The 27970-nt window shown below is 43.0% G+C and overlaps 1 protein-coding gene across 1 annotated transcript; it reads right to left on the reverse strand.

Annotated features, from left to right (window-relative positions):
• Positions 1-715: 715 nt before the first annotated feature.
• On the reverse strand, positions 716-21935 carry LOC139387496 (GTP-binding protein Rheb-like). The gene is made up of 8 exons (XM_071133743.1): positions 21643-21935; positions 19811-19882; positions 15964-16031; positions 15531-15613; positions 9882-9938; positions 6658-6705; positions 6227-6308; positions 716-2465 (listed from the first exon to the last, which is right to left on the reverse strand). Exons 1-8 carry the CDS (start codon positions 21692-21694, stop codon positions 2373-2375), a joined length of 555 nt encoding a protein of 184 aa, XP_070989844.1. The 5' UTR covers positions 21695-21935; the 3' UTR covers positions 716-2372.
• Positions 21936-27970: the final 6035 nt, after the last annotated feature.

A 27970-nucleotide genomic window follows, 5' to 3' on the forward strand; every position in this document is an offset into this window, starting at 1 on the left:
TCTATTTACTGGTTCACATTCTAGAATCTATATACTGGTTCACGTTCTAGAATCTATATACTGGTTCACATTCTAGAATCTATATACTGGTTCACATTCTAGAATCTATATAGTGGTTCACATTCTAGAATCTATATAGTGGTTCACATTCTAGATCAGGGGTATTCAAATCCTTCCATGGAGGTCTGGAGTACTGCTGGTTTTCTGTTCTACCTGATAATTAATTGTTCCCACCTGGTGTCTAAATCAGTCACTGATTAGAAATGGAATAAATAAAAACAGAGGAACTGGCTTTGATTTATGAGTTAAGGGTTCTATCTAGACCAATATTTCTCTACTTTATAACATCCTGATTCAGTTCATTGAAGAGAGGAGGTAGAGCATCCACCAGGCAAACCATCAGATCAACCATCACAACATCAACCATCACAACATCAACCGTCACATCAACTATCACAACATCAACCATCACAACATAAAACATCACATCAACCACTCAAATATGTCTGATATTTACAAAACAAACGTGAATAATTATTCGACTTAAAATAAACCAAAACCTTGAAACCATTTGTAGTTAAAATCTTTTTTTCAAAATGATTGAATCTGAGCAAAGTGTATCAATCATCATCGCAGGAATTATACAACAAACACTTCTGAAATAATCCATTTTTGCTTTAATGATTACAATCAAAAAACACTTTTGTACAACGTTAGAAAATACGATGCAGATATTTTGTCTGGCGACAAAAACAGCTATGGGGGGGGGGGGGACACACACATCTGACTGACAACGATGTGGGAAAATAAAGTAGATAAAGAAAGAGCTAGAGGGACAAGAGGGACAGATGAACAGCTACTAATGCATCAGATATGACTAAAGAACAAATCGTAACTTACACATAAATGAAATGTTCACTTATTCATGCGTTGATGTCAATGGGAGACGAGCTGAATATTTGACTTAAGGAAGTTAGGATTCTCCCTGAAGTTTATTGGAAGATTTCCTATAAACGTTTTAGTGATGTACGGATTGACAATGACAACAATGACAGAGCCCAGCAAGCACACGACGTTCTGAGAACGTTTCTTAGTGCTTGGTGAGAGTGCGGTTGTCCTATGGTTATTTTGCATACAACCTTCTCACAACGTTCTGGGAACGGTGCAGGGTAGTTGATTGGCTTTGGAACATTCTCAGCACAATTATGTAACTTTCGAAAATGATATTTTCTCGGTATTTCATTACTTTAACAGAACGTTTCCTAAAATGTCAAACATGGTTACATTTAATTTCAATTTTGGTAATGTTCTAGAAACGTTCTACAACTGGTTTAACATTTTAAAATAGTTCAGTGAACGTTAAGAAAAGTTCTTCTGTGGGAATTTCAGTACTACAGCATGACGTTTCCTACAGGTTTCCTCGTGGTTTTATTTAAAGTCATGTTTTCAAATTGTTCCAAAAGTTCCATAAAAACCACAGAAAACATTCTCTTAACGTTACTAAAGTGATTTAAAAACCGTTCTCTGCATCAAGACAACTCTCTATGCTGTATTTTTTTAAGCGTGGTCAGGTGTGTTGGCCACGCCCACTAATTAACCACACCTGATCCTAATGAGTGTTTGTTTCCTTTGAAACAATACACTAAAATGAACAGCTTAGTATGGGTAAAAACAAGCATGGCATGCTAGCTCCATCCTGGTGACACAGCGGACTAATTACATGGATAGAGAAAAGAAGATAAAACAATCATTGTTTAAATAAAAAATAAAATAAAAAAACACAATTCAATAGAAGGGAATGTTCGTTCTTCATAGCATCTCTAATACGAGGAGGTTGAACATCTCTGATCTTCCATAGTCACCCGTCCGCCATAAAGCCAGAACGGACACCTGTGCAGCCCCATGTGAGAAGCCAGACATCGTTTCTGATACGTCTTTATGAGAAACAGTAGTCTGATCCACCATCCTGACCACTGTACTTTTGCAAGATCAGGATGGTCAAACAAGGTTACAGAAACAGACCCTAAACCCCACCCCCTGGATGCTAGGGGCTAAGAGAAGTGACTAAGGGGGGGGGGGTAAGGGTGGAGGGTCTAGGGGTTATTTCTGGACGTGGCTCTCAGTTTCGCATCAGGGCTGAGCACAGAACAGACGAGAAGTGGATTGTGGCAAATGTACAGTATGACAGCCACTCACCCTTTCATGACAAACAGAAATACTGAAAAAATAAAGTGTTGGTGAGTTGACAGTTGAAGACAGTTGAAGACAGTTGAAGACAGTTGGAAGAGTAGTAGTTGTACTGGCAGGAAGCCTTCAAGTATCTGGATATCCCAGTGTAGTGTTCGGTTCTCTGTTCTGATTGATCAGCAGCTCTACATCAAGGAGCAGGAAGTCTTCCCTGGTTGGACGCCGCCTTCCAGCTTCTCCGCCTCCAGGATCATCCTCTTGAACACCTCCACCGCCGTCTGAAACACACACACACACACACACACACACACACACACACACACACACACAAACACACACACACACACACACACACACACACACAGGTTAGAATATAACACCTCTACTGCCGTCTGAGAAAGCAGAAACAGAATAAGAGTAGAATACAGTAGAACCCATTAGAATAGAACAGACTACAGTAGAATAGAACAGAATACAGTAGAACCCATTAGAATAGAACAGACTACAGTAGAATAGTACAGAATACAGTAGAACCCAGTAGAATAGAACAGACTACATTAGAACAGACTACAGTAGAATATAACAGACTACAGTAGAATAGAACAGACTACAGTAGAATGGAACAGACAAAGTAGAATAGAACAGACTACAGTAGAACAGGCTACAGTAGAATAGAACAGGCTACAGTAGAATAGAACAGGATACAGTAGAATATAACAGACTACAGTAGAATAGAAAAGACTACAGTAGAACAGACTACAGTAGAATAGAACAGGCTACAGTAGAATAGAACAGGCTACAGTAGAACAGACTACAGCAGAATAGAATAGACTACAGTAGAATAGACTACAGTAGAATAGAACAGACTACAGTAGAATAGAACAGACTACAGTAGAATAGAACGGACTCCAGTAGAATAGAACAGACTACGGTAGAACAGAACAGACTACGGTAGAACAGAACAGACTACGATAGAACAGAACAGACTACGGTAGAACAGAACAGACTACGGTAGAACAGAACAGACTACGGTAGAACAGAACAGACTACGGTAGAATAGAACAGACCACGGTAGAATAGAACAGACCACGGTAGAATAGAACAGACTACGGTAGAATAGAACAGACTACGGTAGAATAGAACAGACTACAGTAGAACAGAACAGACTACAGTAGAACAAAACAGACTACGGTAGAACAGACTACGGTAGAATAGAACAGACTACAGTAGAACAGACTACAGTAGAATAGAACAGGCTACAGTAGAATAGAACAGGCTACAGTAGAATAGAAAAGACTACAGTAGAATAGAACAGGCTACAGTAGAATAGAACAGACTACAGTAGAAAAGACTACAGTAGAATAGAACAGACTACAGTAGAAAAGAACAGACTACAGTAGAATAGAACAGACTACAGTAGAATAGAACAGACTACAGTAGAATAGAATAGACTACAGTAGAATAGAACAGACTACAGTAGAATAGAACAGACTAAAGTAGAACAGACTACAGTAGAACAGACTACAGTAGAATAGAACAGACTACAGTAGAATAGACTACAGTAGAATAGAACAGACTACAGTAGAATAGAGCAGACTACAGTAGAACAGACTACAGTAGAATAGAACAGACTCCTGTAGAATAGAACAGACTACGGTAGAATAGAACAGACTACAGTAGAATAGAACAGACTACGGTAGAATAGAACAGACTACAGTAGAATAGAACAGACTACAGTAGAATAGAACAGACTACGGTAGAACAGAACAGACTACGGTAGAATAGAACAGACTACAGTAGAACAGAACAGACTACGGTAGAATAGAACAGACAACGGTAGAACAGAACAGACTACGGTAGAACAGAACAGACTACGGTAGAATAGAACAGACTACGGTAGAATAGAACAGACTACGGTAGAACAGAACAGACTACGGTAGAACAGAACAGACTACGGTAGAACAGAACAGACTACGGTAGAATAGAACAGACTACGGTAGAATAGAACAGACTACGGTAGAAGAGAACAGACTACGGTAGAACAGAACAGACTACGGTAGAACAGAACAGACTACGGTAGAATAGAACAGACTACGGTAGAACAGAACAGACTACGGTAGAACAGAACAGACTACGGTAGAACAGAACAGACAACGGTAGAACAGAACAGACTACAGTAGAATAGAACAGACTACGGTAGAATAGAACAGACCACGGTAGAATAGAACAGACTACGGTAGAATAGAACAGACTACAGTAGAACAGAACAGACTACAGTAGAACAGAACAGACTACGGTAGAACAGACTACGGTAGAATAGAACAGACTACAATAGAATAGAACAGACTACAGTAGAATAGAGCAGACTACAGTAGAACAGACTACAGTAGAATAGAACAGACTACGGTAGAATAGAACAGACTACAGTAGAATAGAACAGACTACGGTAGAATAGAACAGACTACAGTAGAATAGAACAGACTACAGTAGAATAGAACAGACTACGGTAGAACAGAACAGACTACGGTAGAATAGAACAGACTACAGTAGAACAGAACAGACTACGGTAGAATAGAACAGACTACGGTAGCATAGAACAGACTACAGTAGAATAGAACAGACTACAGTAGAATAGAACAGACTACGGTAGAATAGAACAGACTACGGTAGAATAGAACAGACTACAGTAGAATAGAACAGACTACAGTAGAATAGAACAGACTACGGTAGAACAGAACAGACTACGGTAGAATAGAACAGACTACAGTAGAACAGAACAGACTACGGTAGAATAGAACAGACTACGGTAGCATAGAACAGACTACAGTAGAACAGAACAGACTACGGTAGAACAGAACAGACTACGGTAGAATAGAACAGACTACGGTAGAACAGAACAGACTACGGTAGAACAGAACAGACTACAGTAGAACAAAACAGACTACGGTAGAATAGAACAGACTACGGTAGAATAGAACAGAATACGGTAGAATATAACAGACTACAGTAGAAGAGAACAGACTACGGTAGAACAGAACAGACTATGGTAGAACAGAACAGACTACGGTAGAATAGAACAGACTACGGTAGAACAGAACAGACTACGGTAGAACAGAACAGACTACGGTAGAACAGAACAGACTACGGTAGAACAGAACAGACTACAGTAGAATAGAACAGACTATGGTAGAATAGAACAGACCACGGTAGAATAGAACAGACTACGGTAGAATAGAACAGACTACAGTAGAACAGAACAGACTACAGTAGAACAGAACAGACTACGGTAGAACAGACTACGGTAGAATAGAACAGACTACAGTAGAATAGAACAGACTACAGTAGAATAGAACAGACTACAGTAGAATAGAAGAGACTACAGTAAAACAGACTACAGTCGAATAGAACAGACTAAGGTAGAACAGACTACAGTAGAACAGAATACAGTAGAATAGAACAGACTACAGTAGAATAGAACAGACTACAATAGAACAGACTAAAGCAGACTAGGACATACTAGACTAGAATTGAGGCTACTTTACTATCTACTATGACACAGCCGTCTGACAGAAAGAGAGACTGAACAGTGCCTCAACATCTCTGGGCTGGAATATTCCTTTCAATAGTGGGGAGAGCTGGGCTGCCCCCTGCTGTAGAGTACAGAGTACTGCAATTACAGGCCTGTAGACCTCCAAGCGTCAGTGCCCATAGCACTGTTTGTTCAATCCCGGTCCTAGGGACCCAAATATGTGCATATTTTTTGAGTCTTTTTGTCTAGTACTACACACCTGATTCCACTACTCAAAGGTTTGATGATGAGGTGATTAGGGCTTTTGGTCCATGGCAGGGCTGTTCAATGTCAGTCATGGAGGACTCTAACACTTCTTCAGGTTTTCATTCTCTTATTCCAAATCAAAGGACTAATTCAGACCTGGGACACCCGGTGATTAACGACCAGGTAGAAACAAGTACCAGAAGTGTTTTTTTGTGCCTCCAGGCCCTGTTCTATTGGATGGACATGTGTTCTAGGTGTTTTCACCTGGTTCTCTTTAGCTGAGGATTCCATGAAGGCAGCGTTCCACGATTCTGCTAGTGACTTCCCTTCCTCACAGCTGATCACCCTGGAATACAAAAAGAGACATCACACCAATCAGATACCACACACACACACACACACACACACGTCACACACCACAGGTTAGGGGGATGGAGTCTCTGTATGACATCACTCCAAACCCGACAGCGACAGGATAGAATGCTTTTAAGGGATAGGGGAAGTGGGATACCTAGGTCAGTTCGACAACTGAATGCAGTCAACCGAAATGTGTCTTCCGCATTTAACCCAGGCCTTCTGAATCAGTGAGCTGTTGAATGTGTGTGTGAGCGTGAGTCTGTGTGTGTGTGTGAGCGTGAGTGTTTGTGTGAGCGTGAGTGTGTGACAGTATCTAGGTATGTAAGTAAGGAACATACCTTTCCATGTGCAGGTCGTTCTTATTTCCCACCAACATAATAGGAACTCTGAGAGAAAGACAAAACCACATGTTGTATCCCATGTATCAAAGACAAAACCACATGTTGTATCCCATGTATCAAAGACAAACCCACATGTTGTATCCCATCTATCAAAACAAAACCACATGTTGTACCCAGAACAAAACCACATGTTGTACCCCATATTCCCAAATGTTACATAGACACAGTAGATGCACCCTCAGCCTCATCTGCAAAAATCTAAGCCATCCGGTTTCACCAAATACTAGACCAAATACTAGATAAAGGGGAACCTGAGTGAACAAATAACACAACAATTACACACTTATTTAAATTATTTCATAAACAAAGATATGCCACACACAATTCCCCTGTGTGAAAAAGTAAACGCCCCCTTACACTCAATAACTGGTTGTGCCACCTTTACCTGCACTGACTGCAACCAACCACTTCCTGTAGTTGTTGATCACTCACACATCGCTGTGGAGGAATTTACTGTAGCTACACTGACTACAACCAACCACTTCCTGTAGTTGTAGAACAGTCTCTCACATCGCTGTGAAGGAATTTACTGTAGCTGCACTGACTCCAACCAACCACTTCCTGTAGTTGTTGATCAGTCTCTCACATCGCTGTGAAGGAATTTACTGTAGCTGCACTGACTCCAACTAACCACTTCCTGGTACTGTATGACCACTTCCTGTAGTTGTTGATCAGTCTCTCACATCACTGTGGAGGAATTTACTGTAGCTGCACTGACTACAACCAACCACTTCCTGTAGTTGTAGAACAGTCTCTCACATCGCTGTGGGAGATGGAACTCGAGATGGATCCCATTATCTCTGGTGAAAACCAAACATTGCATTCTACAGTAAGAACCTCATTCCCAATGGCCCAGCATGGTGGTGGTAGTGTGATAGTTTGGGGACCAGCATGGTGGTGGTAGTGTGATGGTTTGGGGAATGCTTTGCTGCCTCAGGACCTGGACGACTTGCCTTCATAGAAGGAGGTCGCAGTTGCAAATGCGAACTTGTTCTCAACTAGCCTACCTGGTTAAATAAAGATGTTCTCAACTAGCCTACCTGGTTAAATAAAGGTGTTCTCAACTAGCCTACCTGGTTAAATAAAGGTGTTCTCAACTAGCCTACCTGGTTAAATAAAGGTGTTCTCAACTGGCCTACCTGGTTAAATAAAGGTGTTCTCAACTGGCCTACCTGGTTAAATAAAGGTGTTCTCAACTGGCCTACCTGGTTAAATAAAGGTGTTCTCAACTAGCCTACCTGGTTAAATAAAGGTGTTCTCAACTAGCCTACCTGGTTAAATAAAGGTGTTCTCAACTGGCCTACCTGGTTAAATAAAGGTGTTCTCAACTGGCCTACCTGGTTAAATAAAGGTGTTCTCAACTGGCCTACCTGGTTAAATAAAGGTGTTCTCAACTGGCCTACCTGGTTAAATAAAGGTGTTCTCAACTAGCCTACCTGGTTAAATAAAGGTGTTCTCAACTAGCCTACCTGGTTAAATAAAGGTGTTCTCAACTAGCCTACCTGGTTAAATAAAGGTGTTCTCAACTAGCCTACCTGGTTAAATAAAGGTGTTCTCAACTAGCCTACCTGGTTAAATAAAGGTGTTCTCAACTGGCCTACCTGGTTAAATAAAGGTGTTCTCAACTAGCCTACCTGGTTAAATAAAGGTGTTCTCAACTAGCCTACCTGGTTAAATAAAGGTGTTCTCAACTAGCCTATCTGGTTAAATATAGGTGTTCTCAACTAGCCTACCTGGTTAAATAAAGGTGTTCTCAACTAGCCTACCGGGTTAAATAAAGGTGTTCTCAACTGGCCTACCTGGTTAAATAAAGGTGTTCTCAACTAGCCTACCTGGTTAAATAAAGGTGTTCTCAACTGGCCTACCTGGTTAAATAAAGGTGTTCTCAACTGGCCTACCTGGTTAAATAAAGGTGTTCTCAACTAGCCTACCTGGTTAAATAAAGGTGTTCTCAACTAGCCTACCTGGTTAAATAAAGGTGTTCTCAACTGGCCTACCTGGTTAAATAAAGGTGATATACAAATTAAAGGAACCATGAATTCTGCTCTGTATCAGAGAATTCTACAGGACAATTATCAGGCCATCCGTCTGTAAGCTGAAGTGCAGCTGGGTCGTGCAGCAAGACAATGATCCAAAACACACAATCAAGAACTACAGGAAGCATTTGGTTGCAGTCATTGCAGCTAAAGGTGGCACAACCCCATATTGAGGGTAAGGGGGGGGGGGGGGCAAAAACTTCTTCAGAGCACTGTATGACTGGGAAACATTGAGCTTTCAGAGCAAGTGCCACAAAGTCGACAAACACCACATACCAATACAGTTGGTGTCAACTTTGTTAGCGATTCCATTATCGCTAGGTGACGCTATCTAATATCCGGCTAGTAGCTAGCTAGCTTCCGTTTGCTAGCTTTCTCTATGAAGTTGTTTCCATCTGAATATTAAGCAGAGCAACACTCTATTTTAACTCCTACTCCACATTTACGGGATACGTTAAACCTTCTCGGACAGTTTGTTTCCTTCATCATGACCCGAATGTGGGGCTTTAGTTTCAGGCATTTATTTTAGGCATGCTATGTCAGATTACAGTAGAGGGATAATATACAGTCAGATTACAGTAGAGGGTTAATATACAGTCAGATTACAGTAGAGGGTTAATATACATCAGATTACAGTAGAGGGTTAATATACAGTCAGATTACAGTAGAGGGATAATATACAGTCAGGTTACAGTAGAGGGTTAATATACATCAGATTACAGTAGAGGGTTAATATACAGTCAGATTACAGTAGAGGGTTAATATACAGTCAGATTACAGTAGAGGGTTAATATACAGTCAGATTACAGTAGAGGGTTAATATACAGTCAGATTACAGTAGAGGGTTAATATACAGTCAGAGGGTTAATATACAGTCAGATTACAGTAGAGGGTTAATATACATCAGATTACAGTAGAGGGTTAATATACATCAGATTACAGTAGAGGGTTAATATACAGTCAGGTTACAGTAGAGGGTTAATATACAGTCAGATTACAGTAGAGGGTTAATATACATCAGATTACAGTAGAGGGATAATATACAGTCAGGTTACAGTAGAGGGTTAATATACATCAGATTACAGTAGAGGGTTAATATACAGTCAGATTACAGTAGATACTCACTGAGCTTTCCCCACCATATCCAGAAGTTTTTCATGGATAACCTGAACTACTTCAAAACTGGAAGAGAAGAAAAACAATGTCACACATACTGTTATAGATACTGTCATTAATACTGTCATGGATACTGTCATAGATACTGTCATTAATACTGTCAAACATACTGTTATAGATACTGTCATTAATACTGTCACACACACTGTTATAGATACTGTCATTAATACTGTCACACATACTGTCAAACATACTGTTATAGATACTGTCATTAATACTGTCATAGATACTGTCATAGATACTGTCAAACATACTGTTATAGATACTGTCAAACATACTGTCATAGATACTGTCATAGATACTGTCAAACATACTGTTATAGATACTGTCATTAATACTGTCATAGATACTGTCAAACATACTGTTATAGATACTGTCATTAATACTGTCAAACATATTGTCATAGATACTATCAAACATACTGTCATAGATACTGTCAAACATACTGTTATAGATACTGTCAAACATACTGTCATAGATACTGTCAAACAAACTGTCATAGATACTGTCAAACATACTGTCATAGATACTGTCAAACATACTGTTATAGATACTGTCATAGATACTGTCATTAATACTGTCAAACATACTGTCATAGATACTGTTTTTAATACTGTCAAACATACTGTCATAGATACTGTCATTAATACTGTCAAACATACTGTCATAGATACTGTCATTAATACTGCCATTAATCCTGTCAAACATACTGTCATAGATACTGTCAAACATATTGTCATAGATACTGTCATTAATACTGTTATAGATACTGTCAAACATACTGTCATAGATACTGTCATAGATACTGTCATTAATACTGCCAAACATACTGTAATAGATACTGTCATTAATACTGCCAAACATACTGTAATAGATACTGTCATTAATACTGTTTTAGATACTGTCATAGATACTGTTAAAGATACTGTCATACATAAATATTGTCATACATACTGTCATATATAAATTCTGTCAACCATGCTGTCATACATACTGTCATAGATACTGTAATACATAAATACTGTCATACATTCTGTCATAGATACTGTAATACATACATACATACTGTCATACATAATGTCATACATAAATTCTGTCATAGATACTGTAATACATAAATATTGTCATACATAGATACTGTAATACATAGATACTGTCATACATAAATTCTGTCATAGATACTGTCATAGATACTGTAATACATATATACTGTAATACATAATGTCATACATAAATTCTGTCATAGATACTGTCATACATAAATTCCCAGTCTGGGAAGTGCTGATGTAGTTAATCCAGTCATTGTAGAAGACCAGGGGTACCAACCCTCCTCCAGCCCTACTCTAATACACCAGATTCAGCTGCTCATCAGTACATTGATGAGCTGAATCAGCTGCTCATCAGGACATTGATGAGCTGAATCAGCTGCTCATCAGGACATTGATGAGCTGAATCAGCTGCTCATCAGGACATCGATGAGCTGAATCAGCTGCTCATCAGGACATTGATGAGCTGAATCAGCTTCGAGCAGGGCTGGAGTAATTTACTGACTTTATTGTCTCCACGGGGACATTTTGTTGCAGTGTCATGTACACGTTCAAAGTGGCGTTTAAATACAAAACAAGATTGACAATACAACGTTCATAACAGTTACATACCAATAAACATTGTTTTTTTAAAGACTAGCCTGCTGGCCTTACTGAGTGGGATAGGAACATCAGCCAGGTGGCCTTGAATCGATAGGAACATTAGCCTGCTGGCCTTACTGGGTGGATAGGAACTGCTGGCCTTACTGGGTGGATAGGAACTGCTGGCCTTACTGAATCTATAGGAACATTAGCCTGCTGGCCTTACTGAGTCTATAGGAACATTAGCCTGCTGGCCTTACTGAGTCTATAGGAACATTAGCCTGCTGGTCTTACTGAGTGGATAGGAACATTAGCCTGCTGGCCTTACTGAGTGGATAGGAACATTAGCCTGCTGGCCTTACTGAGTGGATAGGAACATTAGCCTGCTGGCCTTACTGGGTGGATAGGAACATTAGCCTGCTGGCCTTACTGAGTGGATAGGAACATCAGCCCGAGCTATTTAGGAGGGATATCACACCTGGCACAAATTATTGTCTAGTTGTGTTTTTCCTGCTGAGCGGTGCCCTATACCTGCGCCCAGAGGGGAGTAGTTCAAAGTCTGGGTACAGGGGGTGGCTTAGGTCTAAAATGATTTTGTGAGCCTTGCAGAGGGCCCTGACCTTAAAGATCTCATCCAGGCCTGTCTATTTGACTCCAAGTACTTTGTGGAGGGCCCTGACCTTAAGGATCTCATCCAGGCTTGTCTGTTTGACTCCAAGTACCTTGTGGAGGGCCCTGACCTCCTTTAAGATCTCATCCAGGCCTGTGTGTTTGACTCCAAGTACCTTGGGGAGGGCCCTGACCTTAAAGATCTCCCCCAGGCCTGTCTGTTTGACTCCAAGTACCTTGTGGAGGGCCCTGACCTTAAAGATCTCATCCAGGCCTGTCTGTTTGACTCCAAGTACCTTGGGGAGGGCCCTGACCTTAAGGATCTCATCCAGGCCTGTCTGTTTGACTCCTAGTACCTTGGGGAGGGCCCTGACCTTAAAGATCTGATCCAGGCCTGTCTGTTTGACTCCAAGTACCTTGTGGAGGGCCCTGACCTTAAAGATCTCATCCAGGGCTGTCTGTTTGACTCCAAGTACCTTGGGGAGGGCCCTGACCTTAAAGATCTCCTCCAGGCCTGTCTGTTTGACTCCTAGTACCTTGGGGAGGGCCCTGACCTTAAAGATCTCCTCCAGGCCTGTCTGTTTGACTCCTAGTACCTTGTGGAGGGCCCTGACCTTAAAGATCTCATCCAGGCCTGTCTGTTTGACTCCAAGTACCTTGGGGAGGGCCCTGACCTTAAAGATCTCCCCCAGGCCTGTCTGTTTGACTCCAAGTACCTTGTGGAGGGCCCTGACCTTAAAGATCTCATCCAGGCCTGTCTGTTTGACTCCAAGTACCTTGGGGAGGGCCCTGACCTTAAAGATCTCATCCAGGCCTGTCTGTTTGACTCCAAGTACCTTGTGGAGGGCCCTGACCTTAAAGATCTCATCCAGGGCTGTCTGTTTGACTCCAAGTACCTTGGGGAGGGCCCTGACCTTAAAGATCTCCTCCAGGCCTGTCTGTTTGACTCCTAGTACCTTGTGGAGGGCCCTGACCTTAAAGATCTCATCCAGGCCTGTCTGTTTGACTCCAAGTACCTTGGGGAGGGCCCTGACCTTAAAGATCTCCCCCAGGCCTGTCTGTTTGACTCCAAGTACCTTGTGGAGGGCCCTGACCTTAAAGATCTCATCCAGGCCTGTCTGTTTGACTCCAAGTACCTTGGGGAGGGTCCTGACCTTAAAGATCTCATCCAGGCCTGTCTGTTTGACTCTAAGTACCTTGGGGAGGGCCCTGACCTTAAAGATCTCATCCAGGCTTGTCTGTTTGACTCCAAGTACCTTGTGGAGGGCCCTGACCTTAAAGATCTCATCCAGGCTTGTCTGTTTGACTCCAAGTACCTTGTGGAGGGCCCTGACCTTAAATATCTCATCCAGGCCTGTCTGTTTGACTCCAAGTACCTTGGGGAGGGTCCTGACCTTAAAGATCTCATCCAGGCCTGTCTGTTTGACTCCAAGTACCTTGGGGAGGGCCCTGACCTTAAAGATCTCATCCAGGCCTGTCTGTTTGACTCCTAGTACCTTGCAGAGGGCCCTGACCGTAAAGATCTCATCCAGGCCTGTCTGTTTGACTCCAAGTACCTTGGGGAGGGCCCTGACCTTAAAGATCTCATACAGGCCTGTCTGTTTGACTCCTAGTACCTTGGGGAGGGCCCTGACCGTAAAGATCTCATCCAGGCCTGTCTGTCTGACTCCAAGTACCTTGGGGAGGGCCCTGACCTTAAAGATCTCATCCAGGCCTGTCTGTTTGACTCCTAGTACATTGGGGAGGGCCCTGACCTTAAAGATCTCATCCAGGCCTGTCTGTTTGACTCCAAGTACCTTGGGGAGGGCCCCGACCTTAAAGATCTCATCCAGGCCTGTCTGTTTGACTCCAAGTACCTTGCTTGCTGTGGTGATAATCCTTCTCAGCATATTTCTCTGGCTGACAGTGGAATTGCCAAACCAACAAACAACACAAAAAGTTAAAATACTCTCACTGAAAGATTTGTAAAACAGAGTCAGTATAGTACAGTCTACATTAAAAGATCCCAGCTTTTTGAGAAAGTACAGTCTCTGTTGGCTCTTTTTGTAGATCAGGTCTGTACATTTACCCCACTGAAGATTATCGTCCAAGAGGATACCCAGGTATTTGTATTCCTCTACAATCTCTATGTTCTGACCTCTGATAGATGTTGCAGAGGTAGGTGTTCCTGAAGTCTATGCACATCTCTTTGGTCTTGTTGGTATTGAGAACCAAGTGCGATTCGTAACACCACTCTACAAAGTCATCTAGGACCGGGCCATGATGTTCCTCGTCATCATGCAACAGGCTGATCATGGCAGTGTCATCAGCGAACTTAACGAGGTGTCTGTCAGTATGGGTACTAGTACAACTATTAGTGTACAAGATGTACAGAAGTGGAGACAAAACACATCCCTGAGGAGCGCCTGTGTTGGTATTGCGTATGTCCGACACGTGGGGACCTATTTTGACTCGCTGTGAGCGTTGGCTCAGGAAGTCCAACAGCCACAAAACCAGCCCCCCCCCCCCCCATATAAGGAGAAGTCCTGAATGAGTCCCTGTGCCAGAATTTAGGGCTGGATTGTGTTGAAGGCAGAAGAAAAGTCAACAAACAGAACCCTAACATGGGATTTGGCTCTAGATGTCTATAGACCATGTTAATACCCCCTCTAGATGTCTATAGACCATGTTAATACCCCCTCTAGATGTCTATAGACCATGTTAATACCCCCTCTAGATGTCTATAGACCATGTTAATACCCCCTCTAGATGTCTATAGACCATGTTAATACCCCCTCTAGATGTCTATAGACCATGTTAAGGAGGGTAAGAACGGCATCATCAACTCCTCTGAGAGGCTGATAGGCAAACTGAAATGGGTCAGGAAGCTTCTGGGTGACGCTGAGAACATTACTTTTCATAAGTTTCTCAAGGCATTTCATTACTAAGGATGTCAAGGCGACAGGGTGGTAGTCATTCAGCACTGAGGGATTAGATGCTTTAGGAATGGGTATAATTATTGAGGTTTTCCACAATACTGGAACGTGTTGCTGGTCGAGTGAGGATTGGAAAATGTCTGTTAAAAACACCAGCCAGTTGTTCAGCACAGTGCTGTAACACAGTTCCACTCATTTTGTCTGGGCTTTTTGTATGTGTTACATCCCCTGAACAACTTTAAAACATAATCAGACTGTTTAACAACAACTCTCTCAAACATTTATAATGATGCTTCCGTTTGTTTTTACCTCAGACACAAAGCTGTCTGATTCAAATCTTTTTTTTTTTTAAAGTAAAAACCTGCCCAGTGGTTGATCACCCCTACCACAGATAATTCTGCACAATCTAAATCATTAAAAGACAGTCGAGTAAATAGCTGACTAACCTTTTATTAGACGTGACAGAGTAGACCAAGATGTATCCATTGATATCTATGGAATAGGTCTGAGGAAATATAGAGTATTCATCCTGGAAAAGACAGAGAGGGAGAGAGGGTAGAGGAGAGAGAGGAAAGGGAAGGAGAAAGAGGGAGACAGAGAAATGTGTGAAATAAGTACTTAGCCTGCACACTGTAACATAGTGTCCCAATGTCCATACTAGTATACCGCTGAGAATCTAGGCCTTAGTGTCAGAGAGTAAAGCAATGTACCCAGCAAGCATTCTAATTAGAGGTAGGGCGCATTCTAGAATGGCCTGTGTTCTACAATTCTAATGGTGATACGACATCATGAGATCCCCAACCACGAGTCAATGTAGAAATGTAAGGTCTTGTATAAATGTTTTTTTCAAAATAAATCCCTGTGGTGCGTGACCACTACCTGTCCCGCTGTGTCTACCAACTGCAGGTGGTATTCTTGTCCGTTTATCGTGATCATCTTGGTAAACGCTGCGGCAAAAGAGAGAAGAGAAAGAAAAGTCCCCTTTGTATGTTGTGATGGAGTTGTCTATGAGTTGCCTAGAGATGTGCTCCAATAGCTGGGGAGGGACTTCTGCTGTTTCGGGGGCAAAGAGGAGTCGTATAGTCTTGCTCGGTCAATTGAAGTGTAGTGTTGTCTCCATAGTAATTAACATCGGTCTTGTCCTACAGGGTTCTGGCTGCTGATAGCTATTGTCATGAGGAAACATGGACTCACTATGGCTGTGATACTGTATGTGGTTGTCTCACCTAGTTATCTTCAGATGAATGCATGAACTGTAAGTGGCTCTAGATAAGAGTCTGCTAAATGACTCACTACTGTAAGTGACTCTGGATAAGAGAGTCTGCTAAATGACTCACTACTGTAGTGGCTCTAGATAAGAGAGTCTGCTAAATGACTCACTACTGTAGTGGCTCTAGATAAGAGAGTCTGCTAAATGACTCACTACTGTAGGTCTCTGGATAAGAGAGTCTGCTAAATGACTCACTACTGTAGGTCTCTGGATAAGAGAGTCTGCTAAATGACTCACTACTGTAGTGGCTCTGGATAAGAGAGTCTGCTAAATGACTCACTACTGTAGTGGCTCTAGATAAGAGAGTCTGCTAAATGACTCACTACTGTAGTGGCTCTAGATAAGAGAGTCTGCTAAATGACTCACTACTGTAGTGGCTCTAGATAAGAGAGTCTGCTAAATGATTCACTACTGTAGGTCTCTGGATAAGAGAGTCTGCTAAATGACTCACTACTGTAGGTCTCTGGATAAGAGAGTCTGCTAAATGACTCACTACTGTAGTGGCTCTGGATAAGAGAGTCTGGGGGATGTGGAGGAGGATGTGGAGGAGGAGGAGGATGTGGAGAAGGAGGATTTGGAGAAGGAGGAGGAGGATGTGGAGAAGGAGGATGTGGAGAAGGAGGATGTGGAGAAGGAGGAGGAGGATGTGGAGAAGGAGGAGGAGGATGAGGATGTGGAGGATGTGGAGAAGGAGGATGTGGAGAAGGAGGAGGAGGATGTGGAGATTGAGGATGTGGAGAAGGAGGATGTGGAGAAGGAGGAGGAGGATGAGGATGTGGAGGAGGATGTGGAGGAGGAGGAGGATGTGGAGGAGGATGTGGAGGAGGATGTGGAGGAGGAGGAGGATGTGGAGGAGGATGTGGAGGAGGAGGATGTGGAGGAGGAAGAGGAGGATGTGGAGGAGGAAGAGGAGGATGTGGAGGAGGAAAAGGAGGATGTGGAGGAGGAGGATGTGGAGAAGGAGGAGGAGGATGTGCAGGAGGAAGAGGAGGATGTGGAGGAGGAAGAGGAGGATGTGGAGGAGGAAGAGGAGGATGTGGAGAAGGAAGAGGAGGATGTGGAGAAGGAAGAGGAGGATGTGGAGGAGGAGGATGTGGAGAAGGAGGAGGAGGATGTGGAGAAGGAGGATGAAGAGGAGGATGTGGAGAAGGAGGAGGAGGATGTGGAGGAGGAAGAGGAGGATGTGGAGGAGGAAGAGGAGGATGTGGAGGAGGAAGAGGATGATGTGAAGGAGGAAGAAGAGGAGGATGTGGAGAAGGAGGAGGAGGATGTGGAGGAGGATGAGGAGGAGGATGTGGAGGAGGAAGAGGAGGATGTGGAGGAAGAAGAGGAGGATGTGGAGGTGGAAGAGGAGGATGTGGAGAAGGAGGAGGATGAAGAGGAGGATGTGGAGAAGGAGGAGGAGGATGTGGAGGAGGAAGAGGATGTGGAGAAGGAGGAGGAGGATGTGGAGGAGGAAGAGGATGTGGAGAAGGAGATGTAGGAGGAGAAGGGCTGTACCAGCAAAATCAGACTCCACTTCACTACTAAGACACTGTATATTTACTGGTAAAGAAGGCTATTATAGAGAGAGGGGAACCGTGTGTGTGTGGTGTGGTGTGGTGTGGAGTGGTGTGATGTGGTGTGTTTGGTTTTACTATCCTTTTGGGGTGCTGGGGCCGGATTAACGAAACACATTGAAGTTCTTAGTAATTCAAAGCTTCTTAGAAACTTCCGTACATATTTTGTCACGTGTCATTGACATTAGTGACGTGCTGGATAACTGCAGGGGTCACGGCAGGGTCACGGCAGAGACCAGAAAGAGAGGATGGGCGAAGAGTGGCCGAGGTCTGTCTCTGCCGCCGGGGGACAGTGACGTCGTAAAAAAAGAAGTGGTCCGACATCGAGGCTGATAAGAAGAAGGGAACTGAGAGACCAGTCATGGTTAGAGTGTAGGGGACGGCAGGTAGACTAGTGGTTAGAGTGTAGGGACGGCAGGTAGCCTAGTGGTTAGAGTGTAGGGGGTGGCAGGTAGCCTAGTGGTTAGAGTGTAGGGGACGGCAGGGTAGCCTAGTGGTTAGAGTGTAGGGGACGGCAGGTAGACTAGTGGTTAGAGTGTAGGGACGGCAGGTAGCCTAGTGGTTAGAGTGTAGAGGCGGCAGGTAGCCTAGTGGTTAGAGTGTAGGGGCGGCAGGTAGCCTAGTGGTTAGAGTGGAGGGGTGGCAGGTAGCCTAGTGGTTAGAGTGTAGGGACGGCAGGTAGCCTAGTGGTTAGAGTGTAGGGACGGCAGGTAGCCTAGTGGTTAGAGTGGAGGGGGTGGCAGGTAGCCTAGTGGTTAGAGTGTAGGGGCGGCAGGTAGACTAGTGGTTAGAGTGTAGGGGCGGCAGGTAGCCTAGTGGTTAGAGTGTAGGGGCGGCAGGTAGACTAGTGGTTAGAGTGTAGGGGTGGCAGGTAGCCTAGTGGTTAGAGTGTAGGGATGGCAGGTAGCCTAGTGGTTAGAGTGTAGGGTCGGCAGGTAGCCTAGTGGTTAGAGTGTAGGGACGGCAGGTAGCCTAGTGGTTAGAGTGTAGGGACGGCAGGTAGCCTAGTGGTTAGAGTGTTGGACTAGTAACCGAAAGGGTTAGGGTCAGGGTTAGGGTCAGCATTGGCGCTTTGTCAAGAGAAGGCGGCCCCGCCTCTAGTCAAAACCCACTGTTAGGGGGTTAGGTTTAGGGATAACATTAGAATTAAGGTCAGGGTCAGGGTCAGGGTTAGGGGTCAGGGGTTAGGGAAAATAAGATATTTAATGGAAATCAATTGTTTAGTCACCACAAAAAAATAGTAAACCAGACGTGTGTGTGTGTGTGTGTGTGTGTGTGTGTGTGTGTGTGTGTGTGTGTGAAGCTGGTTTTTATGTTGATGATGATGTGTTTTGTGCCAAATACGCCAGATATTGTTGATGTGGGGTGAGGCCAGGGGGAGGTGCTCATTGTGGAAGTGAGCTGCTCATTAGACGGCTACACGGAGCAGGCCTTCTGCCAGCCCCTCGTGGTTAGCTGGGACAGCCTGCAGTCTGGAGAAGGAGGTGCTTTCTGTACCCATGTACCCATACAGGGATCTTTGAAACGTTCGGATCCTTTTGTTTTGGTAAATTTGATTGGTGGATCGAAAATAAAGTATTTAAAATGTGTGTGTGTGTATGTATGTGTGTGTGTGTGTATATGTGTGTGTGTGTGTGTGTGTGTGTGTGTGTGTGTGTATGTGTGTGTGTGTGTGTGTGTGTGTATGTGTGTGTGTGTGTGTGTGTGTGTGTGTCACAAGTTGTACCAGATCGAGCTGAAACACTTCAAGGGAGCAAGGTAAAAATCCCAAACGATCATATTTGAATAAATAATTGACTCTGTGTTACTACTACAGAGTTCCACCAGATTCACAGCAGGGTCTCAGAGCTGGGAGTATTCCTGTGTGTCTCTGACATGGCTTTCTAAAGACACTTACTGTTTTCTATCGTTGGATCATAGGAGTCGACAAACTGGCCTTCCACAAACTGAATCGTTAGCGAGGACTTTCCTACAGGAAAAAAAACACAGAGAATGTAATTTATCAGTTTTTTGGAGAAAATATAAATTTAATTATTTCTCTCTCTCTCATACAGTACATATTGTAAGTAGACTTCTATTCTGTGTTGAGTAGTAGTATACAGTAGTAAACAGTAGTATACAGTAGTACACAGTAGTAAACAGTAGTATACAGTAGTACACAGTAGTATACAGTAGTATACAGTAGTACACAGTAGTATACAGTAGCATGCCTGTCAGCCACAGTAGTCTTTACAGTAGTTGGCCTGTCAGCTACAGTAGTCTTTACAGTAGCAGGCCTGTCAGCTACAGTAATCTTTACAGTAGCAGGCCTGTCAGCTACAGTCGTCTTTACAGTAGCAGGCCTGTCAGCTACAGTAGTCTGTACAGTAGCAGGCCTGTCAGCTACAGTAGTCTGTACAGTAGCAGGCCTGTCAGCTACATTAGTCTGTACAGTAGTTGGCCTGTCAGCTACAGTAGTCTATTCAGTAGTTGGCCTGTCAGCTACAGTAGTCTTTACAGTAGCAGGCCTGTCAGCTACAGTAGTCTTTACAGTAGCATGCCTGTCAGCTACAGTAGTCTTTACAGTAGCAGGCCTGTCAGCTACAGTAATCTTTACAGTAGTAGGCCTGTCAGCTACAGTAGTCTTTACAGTAGTAGGCCTGTCAGCTACAGTAGTCTTTACAGTAGCAGGCCTGTCAGCTACAGTAGTCTGTACAGTAGCAGGCCTGTCAGCTACATTAGTCTGTACAGTAGTTGGCCTGTCAGCTACAGTAGTCTATTCAGTAGTTGGCCTGTCAGCTACAGTAGTCTTTACAGTAGCAGGCCTGTCAGCTACAGTAGTCTTTACAGTAGCATGCCTGTCAGCTACAGTAGTCTTTACAGTAGCAGGCCTGTCAGCTACAGTAATCTTTACAGTAGTAGGCCTGTCAGCTACAGTAGTCTTTACAGTAGTAGGCCTGTCAGCTACAGTAGTCTTTACAGTAGTAGGCCTGTCAGCTACAGTAGTCTTTACAGTAGTAGGCCTGTCAGCTACAGTAGTCTTTACAGTAGTAGGCCTGTCAGCTACAGTAGTCTTTACAGTAGTAGGCCTGTCAGCTACAGTAATCTTTACAGTAGTAGGCCTGTCAGCTACAGTAATCTTTACAGTAGTAGGCCTGTCAGCTACAGTAGTCTTTACAGTAGTTGGCCTGTCAGCTACAGTAGTCTTTACAGTAGCATGCCTGTCAGCTACAGTAGTCTTTACAGTAGCAGGCCTGTCAGCTACAGTAATCTTTACAGTAGTAGGCCTGTCAGCTACAGTAGTCTTTACAGTAGTAGGCCTGTCAGCTACAGTAGTCTTTACAGTAGTAGGCCTGTCAGCTACAGTAGTCTTTACAGTAGTAGGCCTGTCAGCTACAGTAGCCAACCCTATATGCCAGGCCAACTGAACAAAGCACATTCTAAGATAGAAGTGTTTCATGAATTGGGCAACATCCATACTAAAACACTTCCAAGACGATCCACACGGAGTAATATCTAGTCAATGTCGAGTTGGGCCGTGACTACTAGGCCACTGTCTCAACTGGTGTGGCACTCTCTCATTTCTTCAAACGAGATGTTTCGTGACAGATTGTACTCCCTATAATTTAACTCTATTATAAAGAGAGAGTAATCCGTGACCCGCGCGCAGTCTCTACCTACAGCTAAAGAACGGCTAAAACACGCATTTTGTCTCTTTTTTTTAATGGTCGACAGCTAAATGGAACTCACCTACGGATCTGTACCCGAGAATGGCGATTTTTCGTGATTTGGGCTGCGGCATATCTCGTGTTGGCTATCCCATCTAATCTTCACCGTGGACAGCAGCAACCTCCAACAGGAACGGCGTTAGCATGTCACAAGCAGAGCAGTCTGTGTGTCTCTTTTTTAAATCACTATTTATTCTCGTAAAATAAGAAATTAGACATTTACAGATTAGACATTTGAATTCCTGTAGATTTAATAGAAATGTGGGGCGTCTATAACATCTGCGTCACTCCCCTTTGTGATCTCATGAATTAGCCATCAATGCCCGATGCTGATTGGTTGTGTACAGAATAAAGGCGGGCTTTATGTCTCACGCGTAACAGTGATTGGATCAAAAATGCTGTCAGTCTATCTGAGACTCCATTTTCATTCATTGTCCGGTGTGTCTGTAATAGAGTGGGATAATGAATCATTCCAAGACTCCATTACTGTACTGCTGAAATTAGGTCTAGTAAACTGTAGAGTAGTGCCCTAGTAAAGATTGATGTCATTATTTTACGAGGCAAGTCAGTTAAGAACAAATTCTTATTTAAAATGACGGCCTAGGAACAGTGGGGTTAACTGCCTTGTTCAGGGGCAGAACGACAGATGTTTTACCTTGTCAACTCAGGGATTCGATCTAACAACCTTTCGGTTACTGGTCCAACGATCTAAGCACTAGATTTTAGTGAAGATTAATGCAATTAGAATACATTGATATGACTTTGTGAAATACACTTTCCTTAAATTGTAATTTGATTATTATAGAAGAATAGACTACCAGATATGAATATAAACCATGGTGATCACAGTTTTTTACAATCACTTTGGCACCTATTTCAGAACCTCCTTTTTCAGAACTCTAGACACAAAATTCAAAACGGTCATCACTTGTAACACAGGCTGTCCAATGTTCATTCATATCTTTAAAGAAACCTTGCACTTGCAGAATCATTGGTTCAAAAAACGAATTTATCATGAAATACCAATAGGAACATTCATTTAGATCACCCACGAAACAAGATACCGATACTTTCACGGTGTAGTTGTTCGTACAACCATTAAATATTGTAGTACAAAATATGTGATACGTGTTTCATTATGCTACTACACATAAATACATCACTGTAAAAGGACTAGTGGAGAGAATACTACAGACACAGTGGAATCATTGAACAAAATATGACATTTATTGTTGAAATACAATAAAATCACAACGTAGGTTTCTTTGAATCACAGCAAAAATAAAACAACAAAAAAAGAACAAAACTACTGTAAAACATCACTGCAGTGTTCCTCAGCTGGCTTACTGTAAAACATCACTGCGGTGTTCCTCAGCTGGCTTACTGTAAAACATCACTGCGGTGTTCCTCAGCTGGCTTACTGTAAAACATCAACTGCAGTGTTCCTCAGCTGGCTTACTGTAAAACATCACTACAGTGTTCCTCAGCTGGCTTACTGTAAAACATCAACTGCAGTGTTCCTCAGCTGGCTTACTGTAAAACATCACTGCAGTGTTCCTCAGCTGGCTTACTGTAAAACATCACTGCAGTGTTCCTCAGCTGGCTTACTGTAAAACATCAACTGCAGTGTTCCTCAGCTGGCATACTGTAAAACATCAACTGCAGTGTTCCTCAGCTGGCTTACTGTAAAACATCAACTGCAGTGTTCCTCAGCTGGCTTACTGTAAAACATCAACTGCGGTGTTCCTCAGCTGGCTTACTGTAAAACATCAACTGCGGTGTTCCTCAGCTGGCTTACTGTAAAACATCACTGCAGTGTTCCTCAGCTGGCTTACTGTAAAACATCACTGCAGTGTTCCTCAGCTGGCTTACTGTAAAACATCACTGCAGTGTTCCTCAGCTGGCTTACTGTAAAACATCAACTGCAGTGTTCCTCAGCTGGCTTACTGTAAAACATCACTGCAGTGTTCCTCAGCTGGCTTACTGTAAAACATCACTGCAGTGTTCCTCAGCTGGCTTACTGTAAAACATCAACTGCAGTGTTCCTCAGCTGGCTTACTGTAAAACATCAACTGCAGTGTTCCTCAGCTGGCTTACTGTAAAACATCACTGCAGTGTTCCTCAGCTGGCTTACTGTAAAACATCAACTGCAGTGTTCCTCAGCTGGCTTACTGTAAAACATCACTACAGTGTTCCTCAGCTGGCTTACTGTAAAACATCAACTGCAGTGTTCCTCAGCTGGCTTACTGTAAAACATCAACTGCGGTGTTCCTCAGCTGGCTTACTGTAAAACATTAACTGCAGTGTTCCTCACCTGTCTTACTGTAAAAAGCAAAACTAAAGGATTGATTACTGTACTTCTATATTTCCATCAAACCTGTCTGGTGGATTTGGCCCTAGGTTCTCATCCACATCACAATGGATGTTTTCATTAGCCAAACATCTTGGGAAGAATCTTCGGGCGAATCCAGGCCTGACACTGGTCTGCCATGATGTCATTGCATGGTGAATCCAGGCCTGACACTGGTCTGCCGTGATGTCATTGCATGGTGAATCCAAGCCTGACGCTGGTCTGCCGTGATGTCATTGCATGGTGAATCCAGGCCTGACGCTGGTCTGCCGTGATGTCATTGCATGGTGAATCCAGGCCTGACACTGGTCTGCCGTGATGTCATTGCATGGTGAATCCAGGCCTGACACTGGTCTGCCGTGATGTCATTGCATGGTGAATCCAGGCCTGACACTGGTCTGCCGTGATGTCATTGCATGGTGAATCCAGGCCTGACACTGGTCTGCCGTGATGTCATTGCATGGTGAATCCAGGCCTGACACTGGTCTGCCGTGATGTCATTGCATGCGTCATTCATGGCCTGGAGAAAGGTGGCTTGTTCGTGAGGTCGCCTATCATATACCTTCCACCTCCATGTGGAGAAAAATTCCTCAATCGGGCTAAGGAAAGGAGAGTATGGGGGTAAGCACAGGGTGGTAAATTGTGGATGGGCCTGAAACCATGCTTGCACCATTTGAGCATGGTGGAACCTGACATTATCCCACACAATGACATAGGTCATGCCATCAGCTCTACAGACCTGATTTAGCTTATCAAGGAAGGTTACATTCGAACAGCGAATCATGTGGCTGCCTGCAACTCAAGAGTAGAGAGCTTTAGATGTTGTTCGACCAAACATTAGAATGGGCAAGATGCGTAATCTAAGCAACTTTGACCGTGGTATGATTGTTGATGCCACACATGGTGGTTCCAGCATCTCAGAAACAGCTGCCTTCCTGGGATTTTTACACACTCCAGTCTCTAGAGTTTACAGAGAATGGTTTGATAAACAAAACACATTCAGTGAGCCGCAGTTCTGTGGACAAAAACACCTTGTTAATGAGAGAGGTCAGAGGAGTATGTCCAGACTCATTCAAGCAAACAGAAAGACCACAAATGCTCAAATAACAGCTGTTTAAAACACTGGTGTGCAGAAGGGCATCTCTTAACGTACAACACCGTGAATAATTCAGGCTGTTGTGGAGGCAAAAGGGGGTCCTACCCAGTACTAGATAGGTGTACCTAATAAAGTGGCCGGTGAGCGCACAGTAATGTCAAATCTGAAAACATGGCCTGGAAAAGTGGTACATGGGACCATAGAAACAGTGTCTGATAAAGAATGATGATGAAATATTACATCCATAGATAATGTAGTCCAATTGGTTGGTTCCACGGTAATTGGTGTCAATGGATCTCGTTATCCTGAAACTTTCATGATCTAAACATGGAATATTGTTTGTCGGTTTCCATAAAACTAGGCATTAAGAGTAATGCAACAGTTACTTATAATTTTGAGCAGTTGCATCAATTGGTAGTGAGATCATTGTAATGAAATGAATAGACAGTCATCTCAGATGTATTTTGTGAATTGCATTTTGAAATGCAATACCTTGATGTTAAGTTGTGTCATTTTGAACAGGTGATTTTAGTTCAATGAACAAATTATCTTAGCTTTTTTTGTGTAATGTATCCAAGCAATTGGAAAAAGTGTTTGCATTGGTTGTGAGTTTTGTGTTTAGAGTTTTGAAAAAATGACACCAGGATTCCCGAAATTAGTACCAAAGCATTTGTAAAAAAAACTGTAATGTGATGTGTTGTATTTTGCAGGTGAATGGTGCATGGAGAGGTGACTAGGGGTATGATCTGTCTATCATAATGAAGTCTAACAGGTGAATGGTGCATGGAGAGGTGACTAGGGGTATGATCTGTCTACCATAATAAAGTCTAACAGGTGAATGGTGCATGGAGAGTTGACTAGGGGTATGATCTGTCTATCATAATGAAGTCTAACAGGTGAATGGTGCATGGAGAGTTGACTAGGGGTATGATCTGTCTATCATAATGAAGTCTAACAGGTGAATGGTGCATGGAGAGGTGACTAGGGGTATGATCTGTCTATCATAATGAAGTCTAACAGGTGAATGGTGCATGGAGAGGTGACTAGGGGTATGATCTGTCTACCATAATAAAGTCTAACAGGTGAATGGTGCATGGAGAGGTGACTAGGGGTATGATCTGTCTACCATAATAAAGTCTAACAGGTGAATGGTGCATGGAGAGGTGACTAGGGGTATGATCTGTCTACCATAATGAAGTCTAACAGGTGAAACCTCTGTGACTAGGGGTATGATCTGTCTATCATAATGAAGTCTAACAGGTGAAACCTCTGTGACTAGGGGTATGATCTGTCTATCATAATGAAGTCTAACAGGTGAAACCTCTCTGTGACTAGGGGTATGATCTGTCTACCATAATGAAGTCTAACAGGTGAAACCTCTCTGTGACTAGGGGTATGATCTGTCTACCATAATGAAGTCTAACAGGTGAAACCTCTGTGACTAGGGGTATGATCTGTCTACCATAATGAAGTCTAACAGGTGAAACCTCTGTGACTAGGGGTATGATCTGTCTACCATAATGAAGTCTAACAGGTGAAACCTCTGTGACTAGGGGTATGATCTGTCTACCATAATGAAGTCTAACAGGTGAAACCTCTGTGACTAGGGGTATGATCTGTCTACCATAATGAAGTCTAACAGGTGAAACCTCTCTGTGACTAGGGGTATGATCTGTCTACCATAATGAAGTCTAACAGGTGAAACCTCTGTGACTAGGGGTATGATCTGTCTACCATAATGAAGTCTAACAGGTGAAACCTCTGTGACTAGGGGTATGATCTGTCTACCATAATGAAGTCTAACAGGTGAAACCTCTGTGACTAGGGGTATGATCTGTCTACCATAATGAAGTCTAACAGGTGAAACCTCTCTGTGACTAGGGGTATGATCTGTCTACCATAATGAAGTCTAACAGGCGAATGGTGCATGGAGAGGTGACTAGGGGTATGATCTGTCTACCATAATGAAGTCTAACAGGTGAAACCTCTCTGTGACTAGAACCTCTATTTAGAAAATATTTAAGGCTTCTTCTTCACTGATTTTAATTTATTTCGTGTTAATTTGTGATAAATCAGGTATTTTTGTTGTTGTTAAATAATGACAGATATTCTTAACAGCAGTCAGGTTGATTTGATGTGTGTTTGTTTAATAGTATAGCCGAACATTCACCACTAAATGTGTCATCGTCATCAGGTTATTGGTCACAAATAACCAGTACTCCTTTCTAACCAGTAGAGGTCGCCATAACACCACTCAATACTCAATACTATCATTTCCAGTGCACCACGGTTTCTAAAATGTAGAAAACCCCCATGATGCTCTCTAAATGATAGTACCTTTAATGCTCCATATCCATGTTGACTCCGATGCTTCCCACAGTTGTGTCAAGTTGGCTGGATGTCCTTCGGGTGGTTGGACCATTCTTGGTAACACACGGGGAAACGGTTGAGCGTGAAAAACCCGAAAAGCGTTGCAGTTCTTGACACATTCAAACCAGTGTGCCTGGTACATACTACCAAACCCCCTGTCCAAAGGCACTTACATCTGTTGTCTCGCCCATTCACCCTATGAATGGCACAAACACAATCCATGTATCAATTGCCTCAAGGCATAAAAATCCTTCTTTAACCCAGTCTCCTCCCCTTCATCTACACTGATTTGAAGTGGATTTAACAAGTGACCTTAATAAGGGATCATATCTTTCACCTGGATTCACCTGGTCAGTCTGTGTCATGGAAAGAGCAGGTGTTCCTAATGTTTTTGTCCAGTATGTCCCTTTTCTAGCACATCTGATTCAGACCTCTGCCCCTGAAGCCGCAAGCAGCCTAGAGGATGGGATTATCCGTGGAAGATAACATGTCTCCGTTACATACCCACTCGTAAGCCTCAAGTCATAGTATACC

Source organism: Oncorhynchus clarkii, chromosome 28 (genome assembly GCF_045791955.1).
Source record: "Oncorhynchus clarkii lewisi isolate Uvic-CL-2024 chromosome 28, UVic_Ocla_1.0, whole genome shotgun sequence".
NCBI lineage: Eukaryota > Metazoa > Chordata > Actinopteri > Salmoniformes > Salmonidae > Oncorhynchus > Oncorhynchus clarkii.

Bases quoted from the DNA above. Each gene is read 5' to 3' on its own strand.
- LOC139387496 (XM_071133743.1), bottom strand. From the start codon at position 21,694: ATGCCGCAGCCCAAATCACGAAAAATCGCCATTCTCGGGTACAGATCC. The intron at 16,032-19,810 runs GTAAGTGTCTTT...CTTTTGCCGCAG, and splicing joins TGATCCAACGATAGAAAACA to CGTTTACCAAGATGATCACG. The intron at 2,466-6,226 runs GTGAAAACACCT...TGTGTGTTTCAG, and splicing joins CCTCAGCTAAAGAGAACCAG to ACGGCGGTGGAGGTGTTCAA.